The sequence below is a fragment of the Neolamprologus brichardi genome, chromosome 4, assembly GCF_056152115.1.
Source record: "Neolamprologus brichardi isolate AB-2024 chromosome 4, ASM5615211v1, whole genome shotgun sequence".
Classification (NCBI taxonomy): Eukaryota; Metazoa; Chordata; class Actinopteri; order Cichliformes; family Cichlidae; genus Neolamprologus; species Neolamprologus brichardi.
This window is the reverse complement of record NC_142107.1, coordinates 3,605,029-3,617,645: the sequence shown is the minus strand read 5'-3', so window position 1 is coordinate 3,617,645 and position 12,617 is coordinate 3,605,029. Positions and strand designations below refer to the sequence as shown.

The 12,617-nt window shown below is 40.5% G+C and overlaps 1 protein-coding gene across 3 annotated transcripts; it reads right to left on the bottom strand.

Annotated features, from left to right (window-relative positions):
* Window positions 1-260: 260 nt before the first annotated feature.
* Window positions 261-11,925, bottom strand: st13 (ST13 Hsp70 interacting protein). Of its 3 annotated transcripts, none has more exons than XM_087839631.1 (13): window positions 11,769-11,925; window positions 11,232-11,371; window positions 7,686-7,734; window positions 7,484-7,592; window positions 6,090-6,163; window positions 5,204-5,270; window positions 4,996-5,080; window positions 4,779-4,889; window positions 3,858-3,960; window positions 3,574-3,690; window positions 3,437-3,476; window positions 3,111-3,217; window positions 261-1,070 (listed from the first exon to the last, which is right to left on the bottom strand). In XM_087839631.1, the coding sequence occupies exons 2-13, from the start codon at window positions 11,339-11,341 to the stop codon at window positions 936-938; spliced, it is 1,107 nt and encodes a 368-aa protein (XP_087695757.1). In that variant the 5' UTR covers window positions 11,342-11,371; window positions 11,769-11,925; the 3' UTR covers window positions 261-935. The 3 variants fall into 3 exon arrangements, with proteins under 3 accessions (XP_087695757.1, XP_087695759.1, XP_087695758.1); XM_087839633.1 differs by lacking the exon at window positions 11,769-11,925 and adding an exon at window positions 11,579-11,699; XM_087839632.1 differs by lacking the exon at window positions 11,769-11,925 and adding an exon at window positions 11,489-11,643.
* Window positions 11,926-12,617: the final 692 nt, after the last annotated feature.

Sequence of the window (12,617 nt, the reverse complement as noted above, 5' to 3'; positions counted from 1 at the left end):
ATCCAAAGGACAAATCAGCCGTCTGCTGTGACAGGACAGTGCTCAGTCAGATCTGCTTTGATAAGAGCCCAGCCGGCTGTGTGTTAGAGTGGTAATCCTCTGGCTGAAAGACAGATGTTGTGGATGGATTAAGTAGCTGGTGACCCACTCTCCCACCAGGCCTGATTTATCAAAATACCTTTAAAGACTCACATTTGGAACCAGCTGTGTTTGTAAACAGATTGAGGCAATGATTATGACAGGTGAAAAGATGAGTCGAGTTTTCTGATCATTCTTTCCAGTTTAATTATCACAGGAAAACTGAAGTCAAAATAAAAATGAGTGAACTCTTTTACACATGACATTTAACGGGAAACAGAACTAGAAATGCAGATCAAACCTGATTTGCAGGAACAGAGCTTTTATTTTTGTGAATTATTTTTCCAACAGGGTCAAACATGTTCAATACTTTTTATAATAATACATCTGATAACAAGAAGGGCCCACAGTGGTGTGAGAGTTCAGCTCCGTCCACAGAAAGAAACCAGTAGCTAAATCATAGAGAGTATTAAACAGCGGTAGAAATGTTTCTAAGCTAGCGTCTTAATGCAGGAGGCTCCCGGTTTGGCTGTTCATGACGCAGGTTAGAAAACGTCAACCTGTGGTTTAAGTGAATTCCCAGCTGAGATGTGCTGGACGGGGTGTATAAGTATCAGACCTGACTCCTAACCACCGGGCTGCTTTGTTGACATGTTGCTAAGTGCTAACAGGCTGATTAAGAACATTAAAAAAAAAAAAAAAAGAAATTGCCAACCTTCCTCTACACCATGCCAGTTAACCCGTCACCTGCTCCCCTGTTTGAACTACACACAGTGAATAATTGTTGAAAAGCTTTGCTCTCCAGATTGTTTCACCACATCCACTCGTTCTTCTCTCCCATTTCTGTCCCGTCCTGTCTATGGCTGTGGAGGAGCTCCAAATTTAGAGCTCAGCTTGGTGACGAGGGCCATGATTTTGGGGTTGTTCTGATACTTGGAGATGTTGGCCGGGTTCTGGGCGACATCCTGGAAGGCGGCCATCACCTCAGGGTCCTGGAGTAGGATATTGGACAAAAATGGGGTCAACTTTGCTCACCCAGGGCATTTCTAAATCAGCTTAACAAAAACTGTTGGATGTTTTATTTACCATAGGTCATATGGTGGTCTTACTGATTCAACAATGCATAACAGCCATGTGTGGCTGAATGATTTATGTCAGGAGTAGGCAACTCCAGGCCTCAATTGCCAGTGTCCTGCAGGTTTTAGATATCACCCTGGGTCAATACACCTAAATCAAATGATTAGTTCATTACAAGGCCTCTGGAGAACTTCAAGACATGTTGAGGAGGTAATTTAGCAATTTGAATCAGCTGTGTTGGATCGAGGACACATCTAAAACCTGCACGCAAACGAAAACACTGGGAGCTGCAAATACTTTTTGACATCTAAAATGAAGATAACACTGTATATATTGTTTTTTACCTTTATGCTTTGTGTGAACAACTAAGGTGTGTTGCTTATGAAATCCTTGAAGTGCTACAGAGAAAATTACATTTTATTTATGTAATTAACACATTTTGAACTCTTAAAGAAATATAACAAAAGGAAAGACACCCAGCTGAACTAAAATGATCCATGTAGCAAACAAAAACTGCTGTAAGCCACCCTTATATCGCCTTTGGGCTTTTGGAGCCTTGACCTGACTTTTAAAAAAATAATTGGAAAAAAAGCACTATGCTGCTAAAAGATGAAAAATAGAAATTTGCAAAATTCTGCCTAAATATGTATTTTACCCGGTTAATGTGTGTGGCGGGGCGTGGTCTGCAGCGCCTCTGCAGGGGAGGCAGACGCACCTGAGCGGCACCCACAATCACGCCTCGCCGCCTTAACGTCTGTGCTCTCTATGCTGTTGTGTTGGTATGTGTCGGGCTGTGAACTGAAAAGCTACAGCCGGCTGTATGTGTACAGCAACCGTGTGTGAAAAGTGGTCAATAAAGAGATGCTGAAAAGCGTGTTCATGGAAACATCGTCAGGTCTGCCGTGGTATGTTTACAATGGGACTTCTGCTCCTGAACCTCTGCGCACAGCGTCTGCAAATCGGGGCTGTATGAAGTCACTTTCATCTTTACGCAGGACTGTAAGCTGTCGTCTGTGAGGCGTGAGCGGTGTTTGGTTTTAACATAGTTCACGGTGGAGAACAGCTGCCGACCTAATGTGGATCCGAAGATCCATAATTGGCCTACCTGGGGTTGAAAGTCTCGATAAATGCACGCCGTTTCGGCGGGTACACCGGCTTCCGCGAGTGTGACTCTTATTTTGAGCGATGAAAAAATAATAGAATATAATTTTATTTTTATATTTCAATATCACAATAATCTTCCAATTTAGAACTACAAGTTAAAAAAGAACTAACATAAATAAATTACACTTCAGCTAAATACTTCTAATTTATTTTCCCAAACCACACAGAGCTGCACTATAAGGACTAAAGAGCCGCAGGTTGCCGACCCCTGGACTAGACATACAGCTGTACCTAACAAAGTGGCTGGTGAGTGTATTGTACCTTCAGCTTTTGGCTGTGACACTAACATTACAATTCTTTCATGGATAAATAAATATTTACAGACTACACTAGACTACATTTACTGACCTAACTGCTGACACTGGCAGTTTACTGTACAGAGTAGTTTGATTAAAAAAAACAAAACAAAAAAAACAGACTTCCTTCAAGGTGCTTTATATTGCCTGATAAAGATTCTACAATGTTAAAGGTGACATCAATGATTTTTTAAATGTTGAAACAATGAGAAATTTTCCTAAACCAAGTAGAAATACAGTTTCTAGGTATCTGCCTTTATTGAGGTGCTGGCTACACTGTGCAGACAGCTTTGTCAGTGAGTAAACATTAGAACAACAACTAAATTCATCTCCATGCTGCCCTAAAGGCTAAAATAATCATTTGTTACTGTGTGGGCATCAAAATTGTTCTATTAGCCGTCCTGTCTACAAGACTCTCCTCAGCACTATATTACGTGTTAAAATGACCAACCCTAACCATGGGACAGCTGTGATGTGGAGGACAGAGTTAGTCACCTTCATGGCATTAAGCAGCTCAGGATCCTTCAGGAGTTCACCTAGACCAGCCATGCCGGGACCAGCTCCGGCTCCACCTGGGAATCCGCCTGGGAATCCACCCGGACCTGCCAAGCAATGATTACACTTATACTTGCACTAATGTGTCTAATAAATGGATGCATAACAGAACCCTGACATGAACACGCAGCTTCACACATTGTTCTAACCCTGGACGTTGCAGACACGGGATGATCAATAAAACAATCAGTGTTTAGAGGAGTATAAATTATGGGACTCCATCATAAGGCATCCGGCAGTAAAATGAGTTGCTTTTGCTCTCCTACCTGGGAAGAATCCTCCTCCAGCCTGTCGTGCTTCCTCTTCCTGTTGCAAAACAATGAATAAGACATTCATCAGTGTCATACAGTTTTTGGATTTTTTCACTCCTGGAAAATCTGTGATATTCCTCCCGGCAACTCACCCTCTGAGCCCGTGCGTGCTCCTCTCTGGCTTTCTTTATCCGGTCTTGCTTCTCTTTGATCTCCTTCTCTTCTCTCTTGCGCTCATATTTGCGTCTGTGCTCTATGATTTTGTTGGCCTGAAAATTACAAAGAGTTCATCTGCATTAAGATCATGTAAACAGATCAGGACTTTGCTGTTTAACTGCAACCTTCTACATATTGAACTACCTGCATTACTGTTCCCACCACAAAATGAAACTGTGGCAAAGCGTTTTTTTAATCTTTCTCTTCACGTCACTGTTACCTTTGGCTGGACCTCCTTCAGCATTGCACTGGCATCCTCATCATAGTCCAGTTTACAGGCTGTGGCCAGGTCCCTGGCTGCCTCCTCCCAGTGTCCCAGCAGCCTGCAGCAGGACAAACATCAATTTACTGACAATATTTGGTTTCCATTTCCAGTTACCTTCTTCAGAACTTTAATAACTCACATATTTAATCACTTTAGGACTTATATGGCTGCTTGAGTTAAAGGTATTTCTAAAAGCTCCTAAAAAGCCTTCAGTTGATCCAAAATGCTGCTGAAGCAGAGCTGACAGAGATCTGCTTAACATCACCTCCCTTAATCTGACTCACTGAAGTGTTTTTATCTGTTGTTGGTGCTATTTGGAGCATTTTTAAGGCCCCATTCACACAGGCCAAGAGGGAAAAATGCACATTCCTCCGTCTGTTTGGTGATTGGTGGTTGCTGAGGGCTGCTGGCTGTTGCTAGGTGAAAGAGGGTGCTGTACCAAAAAACCTTGTCACATGTAGTTTGCATGGAAGACATCAACTTGTCTGCAAACTTCAAAATTTTACTCTCCGACTGGTTGTGAAAGCTGAAAAAGTGTGACATGAACCAGAAATGGAGAATATTCGCCTTCAAAATAAAAGCATGTCTTATCACTGCAAACATCATGAGCACTGACCAGTCTCGAAGCACAGAGACTAAAAATGGAAAATGTGTACACATTTAGACTATGATGTCTAGTATATATATATCCCAGGACTAAAGTAAAGGGCTTGGGTAGTTTATTCATTTTAAAGAGAAATGTTAATCAAACCCCATCAGATGATTAAATATTACCAAGCCCATTTAGGGGAGTAATTCAGGCCTGAATGATGCTTTTGTGGAAGCTTGGAATGAGAATTTGGCTATGTTGCCTGTGCAGCAGAAGCTCTCTCGTACCTGTGAGCTTTCCCCCTCCACTTGTAAGGCTGTGCAGAGTCTGGATTGATGCTGATGGCTTTGTCACAGTCTCTTATGGCTGCGTTGGGTTTCTGCATCTGGATGTAGACACTAAAACGAAGAAAATAACCAGTTACACTCAAAGGCATTCAGAACAGACGGTATCTGGGGGAAGAAGAGGTGGTGGTTTCAATTGAAGGACACAGTGGACTCTCACCTTGCTCTCTTGGCATAGAGGATGGCAAGGCAGGGGTTAAGCTTGATGGCTTCAGTGAAAAGATCCAGAGCTTTCTGCAGATCACCTAAAATATATTTAAAATTAGACATTACAGATCATAGAGTCATTTTAATTTCTTCTTCCATGTAAAAGGAAAAGCATTCAGGAATTGCATTCACTGTTCATTGTAAACAGACCATCAACCCACCTTCTCCTAGAGCGTTAATGGCCTCCATCTTCTTCTCATTGGCCTGGTCCATCATTTCCTCTGTGACCTTAAAACAGCGCAAATAATGTATAAAGTAAGAAATAAATTGCTTCCAAAAGAAATCTGTAAATTGTTCATAGAAAGAGAAGGTAGGTATAACTTAAGAGGGAAATGGAATTTAAAAATACAAAGTGCTAGAACAACTTTGAGAACTATGTCTATCTCAATTGCAGGAGTTAAATTATGGAACAGTCTAACAGAAGAAATAAAAGACAGTAAAAACATAAAACAGTTTAAAGTAAAATATAAAAACCTAATTTTAAATAAGTATAAGAATGAAGAAAACGGGGTTAACCCAGGACGGTAATGTTGCTGGTAATGGTGTTGTGGTTCTTTTTTGGGTTTTTTTGTTTGTTTGTTTGTTTTTCCATAACTTGTGTATCTGCAAATATACACCTTCTGTATTTTTCATATGAAAGAAACTATACTGTGGTGGGGCTTGCTAATTTCTTGTTTTTGATTTATGTATGTTTTGTTTTGCTTTACTTTTGTTTCATATGTTGTTTGTTTAATTTAAGACTAAAAAAAAAATTAAATGAATGAGAGGTAAAACCTGAGGGGGTAGGGACAAATAAGTGAATACTTCTGCCTACTCCTTTTCAAACAAATAATGGAATGATATTTTGTAATGATTGTGAAGGCTCATGTTTGAAATAAAAATGAACTGAACTGAACTGAACCTGTGGGAGAGTATGGATATCTATGCCTCAAGTCTCTCTAAAATTTAAAATATAGTAATTTCTCTGTCTCTGAATCTTAGTCAGGGGCTCAGCTTCCAACTAAGATAGGGTTTAAATTTTGATTTAATGTATGTGCATAACTTTACCTCAATGTCTTCAAGCTCGCCCATATCCTGCGGGTCATCAATGTCTGGCTCGATCACTCCCTCTCTGTCGATTTCTGAGAAACCAAACACAAAAACATAACATAAATAATTAAGACGGGAGCGCTTTGTTCTATAACTTGGAGGGTAGACAATTACTCGCATCAGCATCCCTGCAGGACTGAACCATTATTGTTGGCGGGGAACGTTTACTCAGCTCCACACTAACTGAAATAAGCTCAATAAAAATTATTGGTGTAGCTTAAAAACAGGTTAACAGCTAGCAAAAACTGCACCACATCTCAGCTACCAACAAGGGATATAATGTAAAAACATTCTGTGTTGGGATGTTACACCAATTTTTATGTGACCACATCAGAATTGTTATATATCAGTGAGCTATTTTTCTGCACATGCGTTCAGCCACATCTCCACTGTGCTCCATCTGTCGATAGCATTAGCTTTTTCAGCCTGGATGGAACTGATCTGAAATGGCTCAAGTTGAAGCCAACTGGACTTATTTTGGGTTTCACGTCTCATCCAGTAAGCCCCTTCAGCTCTAAAAGCTCACGGGATTGTCAGCGTGGAAACACGAATGGTGGTTAAATCAAAACTGGATGTAGACTGCCTCCTGTTCTCTGTCCAAAATGTGAACATTAGAATCCTCAGGAGAGCATCCTTTGTCCTTTAAAAGCAAACATACAGCCCAGTCTCATCCTGTAGAAGAGGCGTTGTGCCATGTGTCTGTGGAATGGTTGCTCTCATGTCTATAACCAAGCACTCCTCTCTGCACTGAGTTGTTTAGCTAGGGTTTTTGTCTGAGTGTGTGGCTGGGTCTGAAGTGCCGTGGATGACAGTGTTATTCTCCCAGTCACTGTGCTCCTCACTGGTTGATGCCTCAGGTTCTTTTCGGTGCATTTTTGGTGACTTGATAAAGGCCCAGTTTGGATATCTTTTAATATGTTTATGTCTGTGTGTGTGTGTTTTCCCCGGCATCCTCCTTGGTGAACTTAATGTTTGTATCCTGATGGTAACTGTTCAAGTAATTTCTCTTTAGTATTCTTACTTGATTCTTGTGTTAACTCCCTCATTGTTATAGTTTTGAAATATTTAGAATAAGGAATTTAGATGATTGCGGGTAAGCTCTGAGTCTGTTTCAGTACTAAATAATGATGTTAAAATGCTTTAATAGGATGTAAATAGAAGTGTTTTCTGTTTATTTATAATTAATTAAAACATTCATTGATAAATAAAGGACTAGCAGTTAAAGTGTACTCTATTAAAAAAATTCTTCCGTAAATTGTGTACATTATTTCATTTAATCTATTAAATTTACAGCATGTAAATCAAAGCTCCAGGCTGTCATGAAACAAAGTGTTGAGTGGGCCATACAGTACCTATTTCACTCTCCTCGCTCTCAGACGGCACAGCAGGCGCAGGCTCAGGCTCAGGCTCAGGCTCAGGAGGCGAAGCTGCGGTGGGTGGAGGGCCACAGGGACAGCCACCCTACAAGTCAGAAAGCACGCTTTGTTACGATGAGGTGTAATTTCTGACATTAGCATGAAGTAAAAGGCAATTAAATAATATTTTAGGCATCACCTGGCATGAGTCACTTGTCTTGGGTGGTGGAGGGATTGTTGCACCCATGCTGCAAAACAGAACAATAAAATAAACACAAAACACTAAATTTTAAGACATTGTTTTGGAGGAAAAGCCTAAACAGATATTGTAACAGGGTTACTTCACCTGAACATATTGCTTAGTTAATTTCTCAACATTTTAGTGTAATCAAATCATATACACCATCAGATTTAAAGTTACGTCCCTCTCCTTGGTACCACTTCACTGAACCACAGCATGTAAAACTGCAAAAAGTGAGCTTAAATTGAGTAAAACAAGCAGCGCACAAAGTAAGGCCACTTTAATGATCCCTGCGTGGCTGGTTTCTGATGAGGATTTTGAGATCACATCCTGTGTTGCGAGACCCAATCTTTGTGGCGTGTTGGCCGGTTCTGCACCTCTTGAGTTTTGTAACTTGGTTCGTTGCCCCGCAGAAGTCGCAGGTTGTTTGAAGACACAAGTGTACTGACGCACAGAGGGAGAAATTGCAACTGTTTGAAAACGTAAGTGTGTAGAAAGAATCCCCCCCCTAAAGAAAAAGACACTCAACAAAGTCTTGGTTTCCAGTTTTGACTTCTTCTCTTTCTTATCGGTGCTTGTGATGCGATATTGTCGGAGCCCTGACAACTATCATTTAGGAAAATACTGCAGCGACTTCTCATGGCTTAACAGCCAGTATAACAGCCAGATGACGGTGCGGAGTGAGCAAAGCGACCACAGTGGACGATATATTGGCACCTTAAAACATTCATTCCGTGAACTTTGATTTGAGATTTTGTCCCACATGCCTCTATGATAATAATTGTGAGGACAGATGCTGAGAAGGTGTACTCACTAGCCTCTTACCCTACCTAACCCTATTTAACCTGTCCCAAACCTTTAAAGACCGTTCTTTTATCCCCACAGGAAGTTGTGTCAGACCCCCAACAATCATAGTGGGGTCCTGGTGAGCCCAAGAGCGTAGTAAAACAAAACCTGTATTCAAATCCATCAGAAAACTAATGATTTGTAGTTAGGTGATTAAACAGTCAAGTTAGAGCTCAGCAGCACACACATATCAGATCTGTCCTTTGGTGGGTGTCTGAATACTAGTAGTCTAGTTTTTAATGTTTTGGCTAATTGGTTTTTAATTGAGTTTTTCCAAGCAGTTTATTTCTAAAAATTCTCAGCTGCACAGACAAAAGTCTGCTACTTTAGTTAAAGTTACAGTGCTGAAAATCTCACCACCAGATGTCAGTCTTTTGCAGACTGCAGTCAACTGATTTCAGCTTGTTTTTAACCCCGCCCCCCCCCCCCCCCCCTCAGTTGTCATGTGTTTCTAGGTCTATTTACACTGGAGGCAGCTGTAAAACTGCGAAAGCTTTGAAAGAGTCTGAAACGAATCAGTGGGTCAGTGAGGCTCGCTTTCTTCAGATAACAGTGTCACTGAGGTTTGTTTATCACATGGAACAGCAATTTTTAGGACACAAGAGCTTAAAATTACCTGGCATAATGTTAGCTTATAACCAACCTTTGTTGTTTAGCCTGTTCATTGTCTGCTCAGGAGGGTCGCGTGTCTAATCGGCTGACAATACCCAACAATATCAAGAATAAATAAGCATGTTTATGCACGTTTCTGTGTGTTAGACCTCTCTGAATTCAATTAAGGAGATGAGGCTTGAGGTGAGGAGCAAGAGGATGATGTTTTATTAAGATGCCATCGTGCGTTTTTCACTTCTTTGGTGAAGGGGACCGATAAAACCTAGGTGTAACTTTTCATATCTTGAGTGTGAAGGCGCAGACAAATTAAATCTCACCTCCACCGCATGCGAATGCTTACGATTTCTCTGCGGCCTCTGACGTATGCTGCTGGTCTCTACCCACATACAGTGATGTACATCTCAGTCACTGTATTCAAGTTTGCAGAGTAACATGGCGGCTTCCATAAAGTGACACCTGTACCTCTGTATTTTTTTTTTTTTTTAAGAGAACTAATTAGTTTATAAGAACATCAATTTGTTGGACAATATAATTACACACTAATCGATGCATATTCATAAGCACAATATCTTTTTCTATTAAACAAACTCAAAAAAATAAGTGACTGCACCTTAAAAACATATACAAATAACAGTACCACAGTCCGATCTGAGCTCATCTGAGCTGTTCAGATGAAAAAACAAAACAGTTTTCTGCATTGCAGAGTTGAGGTATTAACAACAACGGAAGCAAAATAACCTCTGGGGTTTTACTTTAACAATTCGTTGTGTTGTGAGCAGTGTTGGTCAAGTTACTTGAAAAAAGTAATCAGTAATTAATTACTGATTACTTCCCCAAAAAAGTAATCCCGTTACTTTACTGATTACTTATTTTCAAAAGTAATTAATTACTTAGTTACTTAGTTACTTAGTTACTTTTTAAAAACATGATTTACAACCTGAATAGGTGATAAAGCGATAGATCTTTCAGCCCAATTCTACTTTTTCTACATAATCCATCATACAAAATGTAATCAAATGGAAAAGTCTCTTTTTAAAACTTGTTTTGTTAGTTTTAATCTTTTAACTTTATGCATGAAGCAAAATTTTAATTATATGCACCATTCTCTGACTGGAAGAAATTAGTTTAACATTTAAACCTATTTTCTGCACATTCCAGCACATTATATATATATCTATATATATAATTTTTTTGTGTTTACACTCACTCTTTCAGATGCAAGTAAAACACAGCAGAAAATAAATAAAGTCAAAGACTAGCGGTCCTTTTGCTCTATTTTCACCTGTAAAGCAGGAGTAGAGTAGGCGGAGGTTTATCCTGGTGCAGGTGTGCCGCAGCGGTCAGTGGAAGGATACCGCAGTTTCTCTGTGAGTTTCTCATTACGTCTTAGCTACTCGGTGCTTGCTTGGAAGTTTAGGGGGTTTTTTTCGCTGTAAAAAGAAGTTTTCTTCCCACGCACAGCGGACACTAATGTTTTTGTCTCTTTTTACGGAATCAAACTCAAAATAAGGTCAGTACTTCCACGTTTTAAACGCTGCACGCTCATACTCTCTCCGCACTCGATATATTATCCATTGTTGATCTGCACACAGCTGTTGTCACGAACATCACACTCGCTTACCTCACTGTCATGAGACATTCTCGCAAGAAAATCACGGTTTTAGTAACGCAGTAACGCAGCGTTCCTACGGGAAAGTAACGGTAATCTAATTACCGTTTTTGCAATAGTAATCCCTTACTTTACTCGTTACTTGAAAAAAGTAATCAGATTACAGTAACGCGTTACAAGTAACGCGTTACTGCCCATCTCTGGTTGTGAGGCTTTGCTTTGTGCACCCTACGGTGGGGGGCCGTGTTCTTTACCGTTAGGTGGGCAGAACAGGGCATGTGGTCAACCCTACAATCTGTTTGAGATCTCACCTAAGCACTTGTTTTGGCATTATGAAAAAAAAAAAAATCATCTGTGATTCCTTAAACCAGGAAGACCAGCATTAGACAATGGCTTCCCACTGTTTTTAGCAACAGGTAAGTTCCTAGTGTACTGACTTTAGCAGCCACGTCCGGAAGAAGCCCATCTCTGGAAGGTGCAGGATCCCGGGATTAGCCTCGCACAACTGCACGAAGCCTTTCAGCTCGGCCACTTTCCGTGGGTCCATGCTACAGTTTCACGTCCACCAGACGGAGCTCTACGTGCAGGGGGAAACCAGAGAGGAAAAACAATCAACAGCTTAGCAAAGTCCGGAGTTGTGTTTAGCTGCACGTAAACAAATGACAGCATCCGTAAGCTAGGTATGCTAACGCACAAGGATTGAATGAGCGTGCGCAGTAACCAGCTCCACAGTTCAATATAAAACCAGCAACAAGCGCTACTGAAGCTTTACAAATGAACCAACCACTCAACGACTACGGGTAGTGACTGTTTCAGGGGTCGTAGGTCAGAAGTTTCTAGAAATGTGAATTCATCTGTGACGCGGCGACCGTTTGACGCATAATAACGTCGTTAGCTTGCTGCACCGCGGGCCGTGATTAATCAAAATAGTTCGTAGATGCAAACATTATTTTCAGGAATAAAAGCAAACTCACCTGGCCGAAGATATGCCTAACTGACAGTTAAGGAAAAAACACACAGAGGAAGCCTGCAGTCGATGTTAGTACTATAATACACCTTCACCGACAGTGGCGTCGCTCCTGGGTTTTCATTCAGGCGTGTTATCGGACAGACCAAGGGGGTAAGGGTGGTGTGTGCCCTGAACTTGGCCTGACAGGAACGGTTCTGCTTCACAGCGCGTGCGAATCAACTCAGCTCCCCCAAACTTTGTAAACCCTAGAAGTACGAGATTATTTCATTAGAGGGGTTAATGAACCCAAGTAGTAAAAACGTTAACATTTTTTCTTCTTATATAAATATCTGTAAATAGAAATATTAAATACAAATTAATACAAATATATATAAATATTTAATATTCTTTCTACTGACATAGTGAATAGCATTTCCTGTAGTTGTACTGGATCATTTTAATATAACAGTGCATTTAGATTTTTTTTAGATTTTTTTTTTTACTAGTCATGGCTGTATCAGCATCGTGACAATAATAATAAATAAATGAATAAGCAAAGTTTATTTATTAAACACTTTAACAGGCAAACAGTCACAAAGCGCTGTATACAAGAAGAGGAACATAGATACGAAAATTAAGTGCAATAATAGGCAATAACAACATACAAACCCATCCCACCTTGAACCTTGTCTCGTTATTCCCTGAAATGTCACGCTCAGGGTTAAAATGCACAGGCAGCAAGTTACCTCATCATTGAATTGGACCAGTTTTCCCGGAGTCTAGCCTCCCAGGCAGTAACGCGCCTGACGGTTTAGGCACTTTCATTTTCTAATCATATACGCTGAATTTCATAGTGTAAATCGCTAATAAATAT

Excerpts from the sequence above, each read along its gene's own strand:
- st13 (XM_087839631.1), bottom strand. The coding sequence starts at position 11,341 with ATGGACCCACGGAAAGTGGCCGAGCTGAAAGGCTTCGTGCAGTTGTGC. Across the intron at positions 6,164-7,483 it reads GAGCGAGGAGAGTGAAATAG|AAATCGACAGAGAGGGAGTG; the intron begins GTACTGTATGGC and ends TTGGTTTCTCAG. Across the intron at positions 4,890-4,995 it reads CTCTATGCCAAGAGAGCAAG|TGTCTACATCCAGATGCAGA; the intron begins GTGAGAGTCCAC and ends TCTTCGTTTTAG.